The 21,270-nt window shown below is 47.8% G+C and overlaps 1 protein-coding gene across 2 annotated transcripts; it reads left to right on the plus strand.

Moving 5' to 3' along the window:
• The first annotated feature begins 1,567 nt into the window (after nt 1-1,567).
• On the plus strand, nt 1,568-21,024 carry SSPN (sarcospan). Of its 2 annotated transcripts, XM_064701158.1 has the most exons (4): nt 1,568-1,654; nt 1,813-2,300; nt 13,037-13,123; nt 17,806-21,024. In XM_064701158.1, exons 2-4 carry the CDS (start codon nt 1,977-1,979, stop codon nt 18,166-18,168), a joined length of 774 nt encoding a protein of 257 aa, XP_064557228.1. In that variant the 5' UTR covers nt 1,568-1,654; nt 1,813-1,976; the 3' UTR covers nt 18,169-21,024. The 2 variants fall into 2 exon arrangements, with proteins under 2 accessions (XP_064557228.1, XP_064557233.1); XM_064701163.1 differs by lacking the exon at nt 1,568-1,654 and having other exon boundaries at nt 1,789-2,300.
• The last annotated feature ends 246 nt before the right edge of the window (nt 21,025-21,270 follow it).

Genomic DNA, 21,270 nt, shown 5'->3' on the forward strand with positions numbered 1-21,270 from the left:
TTAGTGGGAAACTGTGAAAACATGGTACTCTACGCAACAAGACTAGAGGAGGAGGATTTTTTTTCACCTCTTGTTTATTTTCCTCTTCCTTTTTTGAACAATGTATCTTAATCTCTCTCTATGGATGTAGCACGAGAGTTATGTGTGCAGAAAGCATCTGAAACCACTTTGTTTCTAGTTTTCTTTCATCCGTTTGGTGTTATAAATAAGCAAAGAGGATATTGCTTAATCCATAAAACAAAGTGACATCATAATTTATTAATACAGAAGACACAGTTCATTGCAGTTTAAATGCCATAAAGAGCTGGAAATGGAGTAGTTTCTCAGAAGGCAGTGCCAGTGTGTCAGAGGAAATATTTCCTCAATGCCATACCAGCATGTGCAAGATCCTCTCTGAGTACCTCACCATTTTGGCCACTCCCAGCTGAGCTGCTCTGCCACATCCAAAGGCAATTTTGGTGGGGATTTCTCCAGTCTCTGACGTCTTCTTTCCACCTGCCCACTCCTCCCAACGCTGTGCTCCTGCTTGCTGCTTCTATGGAAAAGGAAAAAACTGCACCAGCCCCGTGGTGTGACAGGGCTGGCTGGGCCATTTAAGGCTCCCTCACTGGTGTCTGTGGGGCAGCAGCACGAGCCCACGTGTCCTCAGGCTGTCCCTGTGCCAGCGGGGACACGGAGCTGCACGCACAGAGGAGCGGTGCCGTACACACGCTGCACACACTCGGCCCCGCGCCAGCAAAGCATTTAAGCACCTGTTTACCCCTAAGCTTTTGAGTAATTCCTCTGGCCTGAGCTGAGCACAAGCTTCCCACAGCCTCCCTGCCTCCCTTGGTCTTCCCTTGCAGGATTGTGCACCGTGGCCTGGCTGAACTCCGGGCTGCCAGCACAGCCCTGGCACGGCCCCACTCAGCACCCACCTCTTGTTGCTCCCTCCTCTCCACAGAGCCAGAATTGAGTCTCTGCAGACCCCAGTCCTGCTGGCACCTCCACGGGTGAGCCCCTCCTGTGCCTGAGAGGCTCTGCCAGAGCTGGATTCAGCCACAGAGCAATTTTTGAGTATTTCAGGAGAAATTCCACCACTTCTGTTGCTGTGCTGTATCTAAGCACCAGCCTGAGCCCACATATGGATGAAGTGCAGTGACCACATGACCACAATAAGACATCCCTCTGTCTTTTAGGTAATATAAACAATCTTTCTGCTATGGATAACTGGAAACACATGCAGCAGATGTTTGCTCCACGCTCTACCACTGCCTGCCCAGAAGCACCAGTCCTCACTGCTGGTCTGCTTCATCATATAACATGCATAGCTTTTGCAACTTTTGGGAAGCGACAGGATCCCTTTTGGCTCCCCAGGACATTAACTTGTATTTTCATTTGTACTTCGTGCTTTCCATACACGCCATCAGCTCCCTCCCGCGGGGCCGCCCCTGTTCACAGCGCCTCAGCGGGCGGGTGGGACGGGCACTGCGGTGCTGGTGGGTGCCCCCAGCCACGTTGTGCCTGCCCCTAACCCCCCCGGGGGAGCCACGGTGCCATGAGCTCCTTCCTGCCGCTCCCTGCACAGGCTCTGCAGCGTTCCCGGCTCCCTGGCCAGGCACATCTCCCCGCAGTTCGGGAGATGCGGAATTCCTGCCCCGCTGTTTGCCCCGAGGTGCGCTCCCGCCAGCCCGGCCCGCTGCGCGCACGGCTGCGCCGGCGCCCGCACGTTGGCAGTGCGCTACCCCCCTCGCATCCCCCCCTTCTCCGGGCTATATGTGGCATTTCGAGGCTCTGACAATCTGCTTCCAAATGTTTTCCATATTTGTTCAGCCTCCTTGATTCAAATACCAGGAAGAGCTCGGCCGGCACAAAGCGGAGCTTTGGGGGGCAGAACGCTCGCAGCCCCATCGGCGGCGCACACACACGCACACACACACACACACACACACACACACACACACACACACACACGTGAGAGCGCAGAGCCCGCCGGCATGGCGAAGGAGGAGAAGAAAGCCCGGCACGGCACGGCCCCGAATTCCCAGAGCCAGACAGGGAAGGCATCCGGAGGGGAGAAGAGCACCGGCTCGACGCAGGAGCCCGCGATGAAGAAGAAGAAGAAGCAGAAGAAAGCCAAGGGGGATCCCAAAAGTGGCCAGGAGGAGGAATCCCACACTTGTTGTGGCTGCCGTTTCCCGCTGCTGTTTGCGTTGCTGCAGCTGGCGTTGGGCGCCTCTGTTACAGTGCTGGGCTTCCTTATGGCAGGCATCAGTTCCTCTCTGCTAGTCAGAGACACTCCATATTGGGCTGGGATAATTGTAAGCATAAAGTCTGTTTCTCCATAAAGTGCCTTTGCCAGCATTAATGCAAGCTGCATGACGCTCCACTTTAGACTAACCAACTGCATGCACAACACCATTTGAGTTATGCTAACTATAAATATTCCTGGGATTAAGTGTCTGGCTATACTTTCCCAGGGAAAACTGCTCCTGCAGAATAACACAGCCTTTGGTATTCTTCCCTGCAGTACCCAACAGACCTGAAATAAAATACAGGGTTGCTGTTCACTGGATGTATGTATTAGCTTGTGCTTTGCAGTGAACTCCTGCCTGGTGATGCTGAAAAACAAATGTTAATTTCTTTTGCTGCCTACCCTCTTTGCCCACCAAACCATAGCCATCAGGTTTTGGAGGTGAGAGCATAACTCTGTTACTCTCAACTTTTAGCTGAGGAGGAGAGCAGTGTCTGCTCTGGAGCTTCCTCGCTGTGCTGTGCTGGGGAACCGCTGGGATTTAACCCTGTTCCTGCTGCTGCTCTGACTGCACGTGGCCCTGGGGAAGGGGATGGCACTGGGGGATGTGGCAGGGACCGGGAGCCCTTCCCAGGGCCTGCTGGGGGCTCCTGCCAAGCCAAGTTTGCAGTGACACCCCAGCCTCGCCGCGTGGGCTGGGGGCACTGGGCAGGGGGCAGTGTAAATCAGAGGCATCCCTGCTGGGGAAGCCTGAGGGGGCACCACACACCCCATCCCCAGCAGCAGCCACCCCTGCAGGGGTGGGCACAGGGGGTGTGGTGCCATCTGTGCTGTGACTCTGCTGGCTGTGGGCTTGGGGACCTGAGGTTTGCCTCTGGAGGGACAGGGTCAGCGATTACCAGCCTGGGATAGGCCATGGATATAATCAAGCATGCAGGTTTTCTTCCCTAGGCAACAGGTTTCAGGAAAATATGTCCTGAAAATATGCCCTGATGTGTTAGCACAGTCCTGGGTGTTGTCAGATTGTAAGAATTCCCAGCAAAAAAAAAATTGTGTTTAGGTACTTGGAGAAAAGATTTCTCGAAGCGCTGAAGAGCTATGGGAGCGTCTTCTGTAAATGGAATTCGTTGTTAGAAGATTATCTGAGCATCTGAACTGATTGGGGTTTGCTCTGTTAATCCTGCTGGGTATCCCTTCAGACGGAGGAAGGAGCAGGGCCCAGGCTCCCAGAGGAAGAGCTCCTCTGACTCATCTCTTCATGTTTCTCTTCTGACTGAAGAGGTATCCAAGAGTTTAGTGGTGTTTTGTGGAGCAAGAGCCTGCCCTTGCTTGGAAGAGGAATTTCCTCCTGGGAAGTTTTGACTGTTACAAACCAGAGGGGAATACAGATTATAAAATAGCAATATTGGCATGTTCACTCCTCCTGTTTACTTTGAGGATTCTGGAGGTCAGATTATGCCTTTTCCAGACAGCACTGTTGCTATCACAGGTTTGAAATAGCTTTTTCACTGGAAAAAGGTGGGGAAAGACTGAGCTGGACTGAACTAATGTACAGCCAGGGATATGAGAAAAGCCATGAAGCAGCCTCTGGCCTGTGTGAATGTCATCAGGGCCCCAGCAGCATTCATCTGAGACATCCACAAATGGCTGGCCTCCCCTGAGGAGGCCTGAAACCCCACCAAAGTCGCTGCTTTCTGAAAACAGAGCTCTAACCCCTGTTGTTTTTAGCAGCAGCTGCCAGCAGTAGTGACATTTAGATGCCCACACGAGGCCAAGCTCAGTCACTTTCAGAGCTCCCCCCTGAAAATCAGGAATAATTCTCCATGGGTGTTCCTGAGCTCCTTCCTGACTCGGAGCAAGGCTCAGCTCTCAGCTGAGTTGGTGGCCACGTTCTGCACTGGCCAGCCAGGGGAATCCCTGGGGAAACATTTCCTGGGGAAACTTGCTGGCACTGTGGGAGCTGTGGGGGATGCTGCAGGGTGCCCTGGCTGTTGGGAGGAGCAGTGCAAGCTGTGGGCAGCCCATGGGGAACGGGACTGCACCTCGGCTCTGAGTCAGACGGGCACTCTCACCTGGGGACTGGTGAGATGTTGAGTCACCAGCACACTCCAGCGTGGTTTGATTCATCCCTGGCTCAAACTGGCTCTTGGTGCCCCTCTGTTTACCCTCGGAGTGGTGACAGGGACTGTCTGCTGGGACCACGTGGCCAGGCAGGCTCCTGGGCTCTCCTGTACCCTCAGCCCAAAGCAGAAGGGAAGGAGGGATCTGGCACCAGGTCAGAGGCAAGTGAAAAGGAAACTGATGCTAGAAGGAGAGGATGAGGAGGTGGGGCAGCCCCAGAGCTGTGTGGAGCTGTGGTACCATGGGAGCAGTGCAAAGCACATCTGAGGGGCAAAATGCAGCAGGTACCACACTGTGCTGCATCTGCTCCATGGAGGGACTTGGTGCCCACTGGGACATCAGCTGGAGACAGCCAGAGGCTGTGATCTGGAGATTCCAGGTGTGCAATCACAGGGTGCTGCTGGTGTGCTGTGGTGGGGACTGTGCTGACGACTGGCCTCTGGAGAGCTGGGGAAAACTGGTCCATGAAGGAGAACCCTTGGCTAGGAGCTGCATGTGGCTGGAGGTCCTGTGGGCTGGTGTTTGGGCTGCAGGAAGGTGTTAGATGGATGACCCCTGTGCCGCTCGAGAATAAACCTCATGGCAGAAAGTGGCTTCCCAAAACTCAGATATTCACACTGAAATGAGCAACAGGACAGAAAGATGTAGTGTAAAATACCAGAGCATATTTGTTTTGGTAGCATCCCACTCAAGTGCTCTTTTTAAAGGACTTGATTAGTATTCTGAATCAAGAACTTTAAAAATCTATTATCGAGACCTTTTTAGCAACATTAGATATAATGGGCGAAGCTCATTCCTGGTGTTACTCCTTTGGAATTACACCAGGCTGGATTTGACCCCATGGCTGTTAATGCAGCATGACAGAAAAATGAAGGAAAATTGCTAATGTGTTAAATAGACCCTGATTGATTGAAAGATGTTTTTTTTTCTTCTTCTTTATTAGTAGCAAAATGGTGACACCATTCCTTGCTGAAAATCAAGTGCTTCAGTGCATTACCATGAATGGAAAGGAACTGTTTTTAGAGAAGCAGCCAGTGGAAAATGCTAGTGAGGAGAACCAGGCAAGGCTGCCTGAATTAAATGGGAATTCAGAATTCCCCTTTCAGAATTCAGAATTAAATGGGTTCAAAACCTGACTGTGTAGGTTTGTGAGGCTGCAGCAAGCCAGGGGTTGGGTTCACCATCCTGGGGAATAAATGTGGCCAGTGATGCTCTGACAGAGAGTGGAGGAGGGCTCCAAGTCTGCAGGGCTCCATCCCCAGAGCATCAGCCCTTCCCTCCTGAGCCCTTGCAGAGGGAAACTGTGCGACTTGCATTGCACCCAGAGCATTTCACCATGAAAAGCAGCTGAAACCCACTTAAAACCAAAATGCATTTAGTCCCAAAATGCGTGGGCACGAGTCAGAAACCAAAGGAAACTTTATGGACAGCAACTACAAAGCCTTCAGGATTTACCACTTCTGCTTCAGCTTCAGGAACCTATTCCCTGTAGAAGCCTCTCCCCCATTGCTAGGACAGGCAGATAAATGCAGTAAAAGCAGTGAGGGCGGCATTTGTTTCACCTGTCTGGAACCAGCTGCAGTGGAGGTGCCCATGAGAGCTGTCCTGAGCCCCCCGACTGCAGGCTGGACTCCCTGGAAGGAAGTCTCTTCCTTCTTGCTGCTTTGCAGGAACTTGGACAAACTTCACAAACCCACTCATGGGTGCATGGCTTTATTTTTTCATGTGTCTTGCCACTGGCTTGGTGCAAAGCTTTGGGCAAGTTACTTAACCTTGCTCAGACTTTGTTATTTCCCCTGCAAAGTGGGGTTAATAGTGGCCATCCTTCACCCCTTGCTTTGAGATCCTGGGATGAAAAGTGTTGCAGAGACAGTAGATATTAATGGTATCCTTTTCATTCTTTTTCATTAGCTTATGGCCTTTTGACACCCAGAAGAAGTAACGATGTATTTCTCCTTGAAAAACCTACTTTAGATTATTTCCACTGCGATCAAAAGTGGAGTATCAGAGTTTTCATGGGCAAGCTCCCCTTTCAGCCCTGTTTTGCAGACTCAGGGAGTTAAGAAAGTTACAGAAGTGCTCATCAGAAATGATTATCCAGGGTGTTTATTAGTTCTGTCAGGAAGTTATTTTAAATATATATGTATAGATGTTCATAAAATTAGGATTTTTAAAAACATTTTTAAAAATCTGATTCACGAGCAGCTCAAGGCAGCAACTGTGGCTCCAGCTGTCACTGATTTTATTGCAAAAAGCACCCCAAAAGATCTGCCATGGGCTGAGCCCCCAGCCCAGCAGCTCTGACACTTCTCCCTGCTCCAGCCCTTCTACATCAGGGACCACCATCAGGTGTTCCCCAGGCCAGAGGGTCCCTGAGCTTTACTCAGGAGTGGCCATGGCTTGTGCCTTTTTGGCATCAGCGCTCAAGCATTGGCTTCTCTGCCCTGCGGGAGGTGAGGCTGACGTGGGGCTGTGGGGTGCAACAAGCAGGCAGATTTTAACTGAAAAAGCAGCTTAACCAACCTTCATTTACCTGGAATCAGAAATGTCTCTGTAACTGTTTAATGTCTATAATGTTTATGTCTCTATAACTTTTGCTTGTTTTTGGGGAAACCATTTTCAATTTCTAATAGAAGGTGACTCTTGAAACCTGGTGCCATCAAAAAGTCCTGCAGCCATCCATATTTTTTTGGTACAGCCTAGCTTCAGTTAGCCATGGGCAAACATCAAAAGGTTTAAGGGAGGACTGCTTTGAAGAAGAGGCCAGGGCTTGTTTAGAGCCGTGTGTAGCACCAGAGCAGGACTCTTCAGAACCCTCTGCCCTTAAATCTCATCCTCTTCCAAGAGTAACTATGCATTGATTCACTGAAATTCACACTTTGGTTTTGCTCAGGTGTGGAGTGGAAAACTTTGATGGGGAGAAATGTCCAAACACTCTGAAGGAATGCACAGCTGAGGTGTGTCTGATACCTGCCCAGGGCTGCTCTAATCCTGGACCTATCTGTGGTTTGGCCCACAGTTTGACTGCAGAATTCCTGGCTGGAATTTGTGCAAAAAGCCTAGGTAAAATCTGGAGAGGGATATCAAGCAGGTTTCCCCAGCCCAGGCAGCCTCATGACTATGGGGATGGTGGCTTTCACAGCCACAGACACACCCCAAGCCATGAGTGGTGTTCACAAGTACTCTCAGCCAGGCTGCACTTCTCAGGCTGAAAATCACTGCTGGCTCTGTGAACTCTTATTTTATTTTATTTTTTTGATCCTTCAGGCATTTGTTCAGCCAGGATGTGTTTCTGGTTTAACAGCAGCAATGGGCTGCTGCTGCAGCTCCTGGCTGTGTAAGCAATTGTAGCCTTTAGGGGAATAAAATCTTAGCACAAATGATGAGCAACTGACCTAAACAGCAAAGATTACTATGGAAAAAGTAGCATTTCATTTGATTGTGGATGCTCTTGCAGGGTTTTGATGATTTTACAGGATTTAAGAGAAAGTTGTGGATCTGCCAGAGGGTGTTATTGCATGGCTTGAAGGGACCTGTAGTAAAGACATCATTATTTTATTCTGTAGGTGGGGCAGGGATGGGCAGTTATTGTGGGGTTTATGGCTGTTAAAAGAGTGATTTCCTAGATGATGATGATGGACTTTGCCTGCAACCACTATAAACATGTTTGTCATTATTATTATTATTATAGTCATTACTTCTGGAAGTAACTTATATGCAACTAAATTGTCCTTAAATTTAATAAGAAGTCTGTAAGGGGTAAAAAAAAAATAGGGCACAGTACCTCTGTGCTGCAGACTGGCTTCTTTCACACGTGACAGTGAGACCCAGGCTGACCTGAGGCTGATGAAAGCTGGCAGTGGAAGCTGCCTGCAGCACCCACTTTCATCACAGCTTCCTCAAACCTCATAAAGCCAATGAACTTCAGTGCTGCTGTCTGCAGCAGCCTGTAGAGATGTCTGGCACCAGAGGTGATCCAGGTTTATACTGGCAAAGCCAACAGGGACAGGTTCTTTCCTCATCAAAATCTGTGTCCAGTGGGAGTGTTAGATTTGGGGGATAAAGCAGCTTCTCCAAAGGTGTAGACAGGAGCTAAGCCTTGCTGTATCTGATAAACTGGGAGAACCATCAGCCAAGTGAGGGAGAGCCAGAAACTCCAGAGACAGCTGCAAGAGATCATTCTTTACCTGTGTCCCTAAAAACAGAGAGATCCCCACCATCTCCAAGTGAGAAACTACAAAATAATTTGTCCATAATGGAGCTGTCTTCCTAATTCTATTAACAGAGATTTTCCTCCTGAAGTTTGAGTTTACATTCTCATTAAATAGGAAGAGTCCTCCTGTGGGTCTCAGCAGTGCTGTGTGGCATTGCAAGTGTACCCGGGAGAGGTATTGTCCTGCAGTGTGTTTGCTTTCTGCCCCTAAAAATTGTGGCAGGAGGTTCTTGCAAACGAAGCCCCCATACACAGAGCTGTACTGTGCCTTTGTGAGCATTTGCAGCATTTGCCTTGTGATGTGGCACAGACCCAGGATGCTCCTCAGAGCCAGATTTTTGTCTCCTGCCTTCATTTCTTGGTGGATGTTCCCAACCCTCCTGCTTTACCAGCCAAGGTTTTCAAGATGGTCTGGGTAGGAGGTAGTTCGCTAGAGAAAACCACCTATTCTACATTTGGGCTAAAATGGTAGCAATAACAAAAGGAAAACCAGTTTCACAAGCATACAGGGGAGAGATGGAGACAGATTAGAGCAATCTGTGGTTTTGAAATCTGTCGGAATAAAGCAAACCACATGAATATGTCAGTGTGCAAAGATAATGAGTGCAAACCGCAGCGGAAATTTGTGCCCTGCGTGTTCAGATTTCCCCTAATTACACCCAACCTTCCTCAACCCTGCCACGGGGTGTCCTTGTGCTCCTTGTACACCTTGTGCTGAATCCTTGCAGGAGCAGATGGGATAGCATGACAACAGGTTCCTGCCCTCTTTGGAGTGGGAGCAAGCTAGAAAACTTCTCCTATTTTGATTTTGGCTTAAAAAAACCCCAATTCTTAAGTCACTTTTCAGCCCTGAGGTGTTCCTGCCCAATGGGAGGAATGCCTACTGCTTCCCTCCAAAAAGAAATATTATTAAAAATTTTGTATAGCCTAAATATTTAAATTCTTCCGCCAGTGTTAGTAAATAGCCGTTCTCCTGGGTTGTGAACTGGGGGGATTTCACAGGGTGTGCCTTAAGCAAAATGAAATCTCTACCTTTCCTAAATACTTCTGTATCACATTTGGGTCTTTTTCTAGTCAGTGCTTTCCAAAATTAAATTCTTCCCTTGGATAACCTTTCACGTCACTACCTATTCAGGAAGGGGTGTGTTAGTCCATATGGAAATTTTGAAGTAGGATCTTGAAATAAACTGGAGTTGAAACATGCACAGAAATGCAAATTCCTGGATTTCTGGGTAACAGTTGACCAGAACTGATCTAATTAAGTGCCATCCTGCAGGTCTCAGAGAATCTGTTTTATTTGTGTAACAAATGCACATCGATTGGTGGCAAGCACGTGCTGAAGTGGGTTCAATTGCATTTTATGTTGTGTGCTCAGTCAATAAGGCATGGGAAATGTGTGCTTCACACTGGGATGTGGCAGTGGCTGTGGCAGCACCAGGATGTGGGATTACCTAATGCTGCTTAGCAATCAGCATCGACAGCACCTGTAACACGCCTGCAGCTGTTATAGTTACTTAGAGGCTCCTAAAAAATACTTACTGGTGGATTTTTATAGTTATTCTGTTACACTTCACAGGTGTAATTCAAAGCTGATCTATTAATAATGTATAAAATAGCAGCATAGAGCTGTTTCCTATATAAACGTTCCACGCTTTGGTTTCCTCCAAGGAGTGAATTTACCTTTAAAGAGCTGAAATGTTAAACATATGTGGGTCATAATTCTCAGCCACGTTATTTTTTACTGCCACTTAGAAAAACACACATCTCTGGTTAAAAAAAAAAATAATTTAAAAATGTTACTGTGTTCTTATAAAAGAAATGCTTAAGCTTTCTGAAATACCCTGGCCAAGACTTGCCGGAATCCTGACCCAGTGTAATCCTTTAGAAATACCTCTCTACAAATGTGCCTCTTCAAGTGTCCCTGAGTATATTATTTAAATCCCAGAGGACCTTTAGAAAGCATGTGCAGGAATGGAGCTGCTTTTAAGTTATAGCCCTTTGTATGGGAAGCTTTCTGAAGAGGGAGGTCTGATCCTGCCACGTGTGAAGCCAGCAGGAATTCTGCAAAAGTTGTTCGAGGCACTTGATGGCAGCGAGAAAATTCCAGCATTGGTCTCTGCTCTCAGAAATGAATGCAGCCCTGTCAGCCCTCTGCGGTTAAATGGAAGGGGAAGGAGGAGTGGGAACAGTCCCATGATGTCTCATGGCAGTCACCTGGAGGCAAATCTGGCTCTCGGTCCATGCAAGTGTAAATGCCCACTAGTGTATCTGAAGCAAAGCAAATTTGATTTATTGCTCACAACAAGATCCTTCAGCACCAGATCCTGAAAATACTTAGGTCCAGCTTTGATGTGAGGAGCCCCTGTGATTGGTCATGAATTTTGGGGATATGATGTTAAGACAGTGTGTTTAAGCTTATTTTTTTTTTTTTTAGTTCTTGCTGCAGGTTCTCTCCTTCAGTCATTACTGGCACTGGGGGAGTTTACCGTTTGGATATTATCAGCAATAGGATTTCTTATGATTTAAGTTCTATGGGCATGTTAACTGAATTAAAAGATTAATATATGGTGCAGGGGACCAAGGACATAAGTGATTAATCCTGAGAAATAAAACATGGTTCAGTCACACAGAAGCACTACAGGGCAAAAAAAACCCAGCACTGAAGGACCTTTGACAAGAAAGGTTGTTTTTTCCCTAGACAACCCTGTCAGCTATGGCTGTCAACAATAAAAAGAAAGAAACAAATAAATTGGAGGCCGTGTGTAAGTCACAGGACCAGAATATAAATACACATGACATGGAAAGGAGTAAATAATACTGACGCATTCTTTAGAAATGTTCTCAGGCAACACTTCCTATTCATGTCCCACTGAAATGACATGAAATAAAACTTCAGGGGTAAAAGTGTTACTAATTGCCCAGGTTCTTGAGGGACATGGCTCTGTGTATGTTGGGAGGTACTTCTCCTTTGCAGGGCTGCTGCTTGGGCCTTGCACCAGCAATGCAGGTGCAAAAAGTTTGATACTTTCTACAAGAGATGATAAAATGAACATGTTTATCCATTACTGCCCAAAAGGACAGCCGGGCATTTTTCACTGCGGGTGAAGGTCCCTGTGGAGCTGGAAATCTGGATGTGAGCAGCACTTCCAGGGCATGCAGGTGGGGATGGGGCTGTGATGGAGCCCCACACTCCTGCAGGCATTTCCATGGCATGGCCCCACTTTGGCAAAGGCAGCTTGCACATGGCAATGGCCAAACAGGGAAAATCCCACTGCTCTGGGAAAGCAGAAAGCCTCAAATTAATGACAACTCTTCCAAAATTCAGAAGTGGAGAGGGTAAAAAAAGTAGAATTTTGCTGCAGTCACTGAGAATTTAACAGCTGTTATTTATAACCAAGATGCTCCTAGCAGGGAGGCACAGACTTGCTCCTGGCCCTCCATGTAGGGAGGACCTCTGAAAGGACAGTGTCTGATCTCATCCAAAGTCCCCACTAAGGCTCATCACACCTAAAATGGCTTCTAAAGGTGTGATTTGAAGGGTCATTTAAAAACACGTGCATACCATCAACTCACCTCTTTTTCTAGCTCAAACCTGCACAGATTCCTCCAAACACAGCTCCAGCTGCCAACAGTCTCTCCCAAGCCCAGATCCAGCCCCACAGGGAGCCCTCACCTGGTGCCTGGTACCCAGCTCCTCCATCCAGGGGATGAGCTGCCAAAAGCAGCACTCTGCTGCTCCTAAGTCCTCCTGTCAGGTTTGCTCACTGATCCTCCAAAAAGTGGGAAAGGAGAGCACTTGACTGGAGTGCTTAGCACAGTGTGGGAACACATTGTGTTTTCTAAACACAAAAAAGCAAATCACATTCACTGGGCTAGTTGCTCAGAGGAGGATCTTCCCTTCTTACCTGGAAAATGCCAATCTGTGAGTACCTCCTTCTGCAGATAAATCCAGAAAAAATAATAAATATGGCTAAATGAATAAACAAGCATGCAAATACTTTTCCATTACTTTTAACCTTCAGCAGTTACTGCCACAGGGCTAAAACACAGTTTCAGATTGTAGGGGAGATGGATATCTTTAGGAAGATGTCCACTCCAAAAGAGGGTGAAAGCCTCTGCAATAAACTCTGCTGTTCTTACCCCGTGGCAGCCATGGTTTAATGATTTAAAACTTGCATGGGTGACATAAAAACCCTGTCAGCACCCAGAACTACATAGGATGGTGCTCTTTGGGCTTGCAAGCCCAAATTCAGAAACCTTCTGCTCTTTTTTGATGGTTGTGTGGGCAAAAACTCAACACACATCCTGGGGGCTGTTGCTGTGCTGTGTCTTTGATGACTTTGCTTCCACACTGCTTCTTGAATTATGGTCCTGCAAACACAGAAAGGTGTCTTGGCTTGGGGGGGAAAAAAATTGTGTTTTGTAATGTTTTTTTAACCTTGACACATTTTACATCTCTTCCCTTGCAGGTCTGTGTGGTGGCCTTAGTGGGATTTGTTCTGCTTTGTATCTCGTACCAACCTGATGAGAAGACGTGTGCACAGTTCACAGTGAAGGTACCTGAATATTTTTTAAGCTTTTTTTTTTCCTTCTCATATCATTAAATATAATTTTAAAAGTTGATACAGAGGATATTTTTAAGACCACAGGAAAAGAAGTGAAAATGCACCTGAAATGCAGGAATGGTTTTCTGTTACTTTCCAGGCAGCCAAGGAAGAAACTATATCCTATAAAGGGGAAACTAATAACATTTCAAATCAGAACAAGATACCATTTTATTCACCATGTTTTAGGAATATAGACAAAGCTGGAATAATTTGGGAAGTGTTCAGAGAGTTTAAGCAGATTAAGTGGAGATAGTGAGTGGGGTAAGAAGTAAGGTCGCATAAAATGAGTCCTCTTGAACCAAGGTTTAATATTTAATGGGAAAGTACTGGGAAAGCACAGGGACATGCATTCTCCAACAAAGCAAATTCCCATCTGAGCATTGCAGGAACTGCACCATACCCCACCTTTGTCTCCAAAACTGCTTTGCTGACACTGGTGAGCAACTAGAAGAGCAAGGCTGAGAATGCTTGTTTTTAACACCATTTTTCCTGGGCTATTTTTCCTTATTATTGTAATTTTCAGGGCTCTTAATATTTTGCAGACACATAATAACTGAGAAAAATACCGACGCAAGCAGCACAAAATAACAGTGATTATTAACTAGAAACAGGCAGAAGGAAACAAAATGCAAGGAGCAGCTTTTCAAACCCTGGCATCCATCCTCCCTTAGAAATTAGACCCCGGTGTGTCTTTTGTGTCTCTCTCGAGCTTCTCCCGTATTTAAAGAAAAAACGGGAGAAGAACAATTGTGCCTGCCCTGTGGCTGCCTCCACATTGTCCCTCGTCACCTTTCTGCCCCCAAGGAAGGCTACTGGGCTGGGCGGGGGCTGCCACGCCAGGCTTTTTACTGCCTGCCCCGCAGCAGTAAATTGAATTTGGCATCCAGGCAGGAAGGGAGTCATCCCTGGTGTTGGGAAGGGCATGCCGGGCTGGGCAGCTCAGATGTCTCTGCCACCCACCCTGACCGTAAGGAATGTAAGCCATCATTCCCCGTAGGAAAACAGACATTTTGGAATTGCTCCCGAGGTGATGTAAAATGGGCCACTCCTCATCACCTGGCAGAATTAGAGCTTAAATCTCCCTTGTTCATTTAATGGCCCATGGACTGTTGCTTACCCAAGGAACCCTCCTCCCCTAAATCCCCTTTCCCAGCATTTCCTATTGCAGCATGCCACAGAACTTCATCATCCCCAGGCTGTTCACCTCTCCTGTCCCACAGTTTGGGATAACAGGACCAAAAAAAAAAAAAAGCTTCTTTTTTTATGAAGGGCTCATACCCATTTTAACGAAGTAGGAGCTAAAACTCTTCTCCAGGACTTCGATCACATAGGACTCATCTACATCTCCAGTATCACTTCTCAAATCTTTGAATTTCAGTTAAAGGCTCTCTCTGAACTAAAAACGAGCATTAGCTATGACAAGGCTGAGGATGCAAGACTGCAGTCATGAGACATTGTTCAGAGGGTTGTTCATTTCTCCTTGAGGGCCTGAAGATTCATCAAGCCCCCCATCAGGCAAGCATCATCCTGCAGGAAAATCTGGGTTGAACTTCCCTAAGCACCCCAAGTTCCCTTGCACAGCCCAAAGGTCTGTGAGAGGAGGACCACACACACACACAGAGGCCTGGGGGATTTGGGTCATTCCCCAAGATGATCCTCTGACCACTGCGAGTGACTCCCTCGGGGTGGAAAATAAGAGACCTGTGCAGTCCTCTCTGCCTCCCTCCCTCTCAGCAGCTGCTTCTTTCATTTCACACTTGCATGAGCCCTGGATCCTGTTAAAGGAGGAGGTGTCACAACTGCTTTCGGCAGAAGTCCCTTCCCGAGACTGCTGTGGGTACCCGCAGCACGCCATGTGTCCCTGAGAAAGGGAGGCCACCCAAAGAGAGGGTGGCTGTGCCCTTCAGGGGGACAGCAACAGCCAGTGAGTGCCACACAGGAAAGTCTTGAGCCATCCTTGGATCTCCTGGGCTGACATTTGACAGATCCCTCCCTGCAGCCCGGGGCAGTGACACCCTCTGCTCCCGCACGCCCACCCCACGCCGTGACACACCACGGTTCCTGTTCCCTGCAGGGGCTCATGCCTGAGCACCACCGCCCTCAAAAGGGGCCTTCTGATCCACCTCTGCAAACCCCTCTGCTTTTACCTCTGATAACTATGAGCAGCCTTTTCCATGAGGAACTTAATCCATCTTCCTGTTATTTATTTCAATTTAGTCACAGAGGACAACTATTGCCAGTAAATGTTCTAAAATGTCTCTTCCTCATATGTGGAGCACGAAGGAGGATGAGCTGCCATGCTCTGAGGTCATTGTACACTGTCTCTCTCCACTTCCTTTTTCTCCTTCTATTCAAGCAGCAATTGCAGTGCCTGTCTCTCTGAAGCTGTTAAAAACCAGCTTTCCAGTGGCAAGTCCTGGTTCCTGGGCAGAGCCCACCACACAGTTGTATTTGTGATGCTGCAGTTGCCTCCAGGTCTGGCATGTGATTAATCTGCTGATGGAATCTTAGCACTCACTGTCTTGTGCTCCCTCAGAGGCAGTGCTTGCATTTGGCTCACCTTTGATATTTGGGAACGTGTTCATTTTCAGCAGCTCGCAGAGAGATTCCTCTGCAAACATCTTGTGAGAATAATAAGCTTTTTGGAAATTGCCCAGAGTCCCCCATGCATCTCCCTTTGCCTCCAAGGATTATCATAAGAGTTGCCTGTGTATTCATATTCTGAGATTTCCTTCCCTTTAGGAACACAACAGACAAATTCTCCCTTACTGTACCTGAAGCATAGATTGGGCTGTTGTGTTCTGACTTTGGATAGAAGTTGTTAGCTAAATAAAATGCCTGCCAAGGGAGAATCAGGCACATGGTGCAGTCTTGGCTTAGTATCCCATCTATTAGGGAGGCCTGATTCTGTCTTCCCCTGGGCTGAATCCAGGGACTTCCACCAGGACTTCTATATCACAGAACAACCAACATTTGTCCATTTTCTGTTTTCCCCATCTTTGAAAACAATGCCATTGACTTATGAATTACCACATCTTGGTTTGGAGGGGGTCCATCAGTCAGCAGCACTCCATCTTCTGTATGCTTCATATGAGGAGGTGGCCCCATTTTCCAGCTTCACCTTTCCCATGGACCCTTCCCTTGAAAGCTGTGGGGGCAAAGTAATTGCATTTAATAAGAGCCACCCTCATTTTGAAGCTGCCCTTGGTTTAAGGCCACAGGGGAAGTAATTAAATTTAATAGCAGCCAGGTCTTGGAAAGTAAGATCTTTCAGTAAGAATTTGGTGATATGAGGGGTAAAATGTACACAGTGCTTCAGGACCTGCAATAATCCCAAATATTTTTTTTCAAGCTGGCAACCAAACAGAAAATTGATTCACAGTGTAGTTCTAAGATAAATACACCAGGAGAGTGAATTTTGTCAAGATATACATAGTTGGAGTTTCAAGGTCAAAAAAAAAGCTTTTATATTGATATTTTGCTTGCAGAATTGAGGTTAAGAGAGAGAAAGAGAGAGAGAAGCTGCTGTTTAAAATAACAGATTCCCAACCATGCCATGTGTCTGACAGATAAGACGCCAAGGAAAATAAATGTTTTTACAGTGCTGAACAGAACCAAAAAATGCAATTCTGGCTAAACACAGAACATGATTTTAATATACATTCACACATATTTTGTACGCAGTGCAGCAACTGCCAATTCCAGCTATCAAAAGCAAAGGGAAGCCCATATGTGCTGGTATCCAAAGCTCTCAGGTGAATCCCAGAGTGTCAAAGGCTCTGACTTGCTGCCAGTTTCCATGTGTTTGTGGGGGTGGACTCTGCAGAGCTACCCTTGATAAAAGCCACGCTATTTTTAAGCTGCCACTGTTGTGAAGGAACAGTGGAGGTGACGAGCAGACCCTTGTCCTTCTCACACTGTAACACTGGGAAAAGAAAGGTGCTTGCTGCCCTTTCATGCCTGTGAAAGTCTTCCCCATGTTTAGGGGACAGGCTTTGAAAGCAGACTGAGCGCAGTACACACTTTTTTTGTGGAGATTTGCATTCCCATTCCACAGTGGGACCTGGGAAGCAAAAGGCTGGCTGCATCCACAGGGCCTAAAGTGAGAGATCAGCCACCCCACTGCCTGATTTGCAAGTTTAAATCAGATTTGTTTGGACATGCAAACTGAGGATAACGCATGAGCAAAGTCTCAAAAACACCTAGAGCTCAGCACAGCCTGGGGTAAGATGGCAGCCCAAGGCTCATCTGCTCAGCTCTGCTTCCAGGCACTAATTTGTCTCAGCTGATGACCGTGGCTCCGGTCAGCGCAGGTACAGCTGGAGAGGAAAATGCTCCCTCCCTCTCTAGAAAGCTTCTTGATGTAAAGACACACCAGTTCCTTGGTGCTCTCCCCAGGACTCCAAATTGCAAGGCAATGCTCATATAAAACATGCAAGGCAAGTTCTTGAGATGACCTGCTGAACTTCTCATCACAAGGAGCCTTGCTTGCTGAAGCACCCAATCTCCAGACAGTACACTGAGGATATGTGTTCCCTGCAAAGTACATGTGCTGCATTCCTTGTGAGTTCCTCAATCTCTATGAAGCTGGAAAAAGGGGGTTTATCTCTTTTTTTCCGCCTTTCTTTCAGCTGCTGTATTTTCTCCTGAGTGCCCTGGCTCTGGTTGCCTGTGTTTTGGCAGTGGCTTTTGCTGCACACCACTACTTGCAGCTGACCAAGTTCACCTGTGACACCATCCAGGATTCCTGCCAGTGCAAACTGGACACTGCTGACCCGCTGGGCCGCACCTTTGTGTACCGGGACGCCGACTGTGGCAGCCTGAGCAGCATGCTCAGCCTGTACCTCCTCCTGCAGATGGCTCTCAACCTGGTGGCAGCCCTGGTGTGCCTGCTCATGTGCTTCGTGGTGTGGAAGCACCGCTACCAGGTCTTCTACGTGGGCGTTCGCTTCCAGCCCCTCACAGCCGCTGAGGGCCACGGGCAGCAAGTGTAGGGGCTGGGCTGGCAGGGGCTTGTGGCCAGGGATGGGATCTGCCACCACAGGCATTGCAAAGGAATGGGCCCTTGGAAGGTGTTTGATGAGGAAAAACGCTCACGTGGCTTTAATGAATTTATTTTTCAATCCTTTTGGGAGCATTTCGTATGGCTGCTCTTGAGAAAAGGCCTCTTGTGAGATTAGCTAGAGGTCACAGAGTCCTAAAGATGCAGCTGTACAAATGCTCCCCGCAGAGGATCTGTAATAGCCATGGATAAACTCTTTGGGAACTCATCTGCAGGGCTACAGCCATTACAAAATAGGGTCCATTTCCCTCTTGCCTTCAGAGAAGCTATGCCAATTTCTACCAGATAGGGATCTGATCCAAACTGCTTAATTATATCAGTGGGAACATGCTTTGGGAATATATCATGTCTTGGTGCTCTGGGTGTAATCCATGCTAACTTGATGGGACGAGGTAGGTCAAGACCTCTTCCAATGCAGGTTGAGACCAACACCAAAGTGAATATATTGATGGCTGCCATATAAAATATATATGTAACTTTTCTAAGTGCATAATGATTTAGGCTACCTAACCCAATTACTAATAAACAACAAATATGAGTGAGTTCACTGGCAGGCCCTGCTTGAAATCCCAGGAAGATTTCTGGTGTTTGGGAGAAAAGATCAGTTTAAGGAATCTTGAGTTACACTCCTAAAGTAGAGGAACCCTAAATCAGTAGTCATGTTCAAAATTATGTCCATAATGCTCTAATTGCATGCTGACAAACCTGGATTTTAGCCAGTTCCACCAATTATACTTCAAGCACAAAAGGCCAAATGCATTTTTGGTGTAATTCCTCTGAAGACAATCAGCCTTACACACCAACAGTGGAGTTGGGCCAACAGCCCTGAAAGATATATCCCTGCAACAATGAGTGTTTTTAAAATGGGGTGGAGGGAGGGAAGCAAGAAGAGACTACCAGTCTCCCAAAGACATCTCTGATAATGATGAGGGCAACAGAATAATAATTTCTTAATGAGGATGGAAAAATAAAGTGTATTTAAGCAGTGCTTTTTCACCGTGAAAGTGCAGCTCTAGAAGTGCTTTACATCTCATTAGCCCTTATACCAAGACAACTACGTTGGTTTGTCCCTTGAACTGCCATTTCCACTTGCACAGCATGGACAGCTAAATTTAGGAGCAATTCCTACTTGGCAGCATTTGGCACTGCCTCCTGATCCATATCTGTGCAAGGGCAAGCCAGCTGGTGCTCACACCCTGCCATGGCGAGGGATTTCCCGATCCCAGCCAGAACAAGGATGTCTCGGAGGTGGGGTGGAGCAATCACATGCCAGAAAAATTGTGCCATAATCACTAGCTAGGAGGAAGCAAATGAAATTTATATAAGGCTTTAAAGAAAAACAAACAGCCAAGTTTATGCAGCAAAAACAGTCATCAAAAAGTCAAAAACCAGACTGGCACAAACCTAGTTGTCTAAGGAGCTCTAATCCTACAAAAAAACTGTCTTCCATACGGGGATCACACATCATCCAGGGGCTAGACCATCAAGCCTCCAGGGTCAGAGGATCACAGTGTAGTGAAGTCTCCTGTGGCCCACCTAGAGCACTGCTGGGTGTAGGGGCTGTAGTTTCAGTCATGGAAAGCGCCTCTGGAGCAGACATAGCATCACCAAGGTGCTCTCTGCCAAGCCACAAAGCGAGGAGCTGCAGGACATGAGGGGTTTTGAGATCTGCTTCCAAATGACCTTTTTTATTGCACCTAAAAGTAACAACCACTCCTAAGCCTGGCTGCAGGGCACATTTGCAAGGGTGCCCATGTCACCACCCACCCAAAGACCTCAGTATGCCTCCCAGGCACTGCTGGGGCAAGCTGAGACAGGAGAGGACTGAGATGGTAGGCTTGTGGTATCAGACTCATCCTGGGGGCCATCCATGTGGATCTGGCAGGAACCAGCCCATCTCCCATGGCTCTGGTGAAACATGCTGCCAGCAGTGCTCATGTGGCAGGGCCATGCTGCCTGGAAATGGATACACAGGGGTGCCTCTCACCTTATGCTGTGCTCAGGTTTTTCCCCATCCACACAAACCTTTGGCCATGCCCTCTGTGGAAGCTCAGGGCAGAGGATGTACCTTCCTCCTACCTGCATGGCCCTCGGTGCTCCTGCCCCTCCCTCCAGCCACGATTGTGGGTTCCTCTCTCCACACAGAAGATAACAAGAAGCAGGAAAGGGATCAAAGGGAGTCTGAATGACAGCTGAGCTTTGGGGCCTCCCCCCACCCTCACCACTGCACGATGGCTGGCACAGCAAGAGGAAGGCTGTGCTGGCAGAGCAGGGCATGCTTCCCCCCACCCATCCCAAATGTCCCTTTGCTCAGGGGATAGCTTGGTGTGCAGCACTCCACCCGGGCCCAGCAGCATGTCCAGCAGAGCTGCCCTTTGTCTCCTTGATCCCTGACCTGTGCCTCACCCACACGTTCTCACCGGGTCTCCCATCACCTCGCAGGTGCTGGGGATGGAGCTGGGCTGTGGTGCCTGGCCTCTGCCCGCTCACCCCGGGGCTGAGATTGGCTGGGGCTGCTCTGGGGCACGGCAGGCACAGTGGGGATGATCACAGAGCTGCTGTGAATGCCTTCGGCGTGTGGGCAGGGAGGAGAAGGGAGCTCTGGATAACAGAGCCCGCTCCATTTAACAAGCTCTGCACCTCCGTATCAGCTCACCCTCCGCTTCCAGCCACGAATTCGGTTTGCTAATCAGCACAATGCAGCTTAACCCTTTGCTCTGGAAGAAAGCAATATTCATCATGTATTCTGGTGGTGGTTTATATGCTTAATGAATAAATATGGGGCATTTCGATCTAGCAAAGATGAACTTCTTTATTTCCTTTTCATGTATCTCAAGAGCATAAAATCAAAACAGGAGAGGTGGAGAAACAGACACAGAAGGTTTAGGAACGGGTTTCCCCCTGGGTATGGTTTTACAATGTGTATTTTGCTTTGATTGAGAATTTTGGAAGGTACTAATTAAAGGATTTTCACCTACCACAGCATATCCAGACACCTCCCAGCCTTTTCCCAGTGTCAGACTCCACATGGACT

Source organism: Zonotrichia leucophrys, chromosome 1A (genome assembly GCF_028769735.1).
Source record: "Zonotrichia leucophrys gambelii isolate GWCS_2022_RI chromosome 1A, RI_Zleu_2.0, whole genome shotgun sequence".
NCBI classification, from domain to species: Eukaryota; Metazoa; Chordata; class Aves; order Passeriformes; family Passerellidae; genus Zonotrichia; species Zonotrichia leucophrys.

Coding starts and splice junctions, on each gene's coding strand:
- SSPN (XM_064701158.1), top strand. CDS start 1,977: ATGGCGAAGGAGGAGAAGAAAGCCCGGCACGGCACGGCCCCGAATTCC. Junction 2,301..13,036: donor CATATTGGGCTGGGATAATT/GTAAGCATAAAG, acceptor CTTCCCTTGCAG/GTCTGTGTGGTGGCCTTAGT. Junction 13,124..17,805: donor GTGCACAGTTCACAGTGAAG/GTACCTGAATAT, acceptor CCTTTCTTTCAG/CTGCTGTATTTTCTCCTGAG.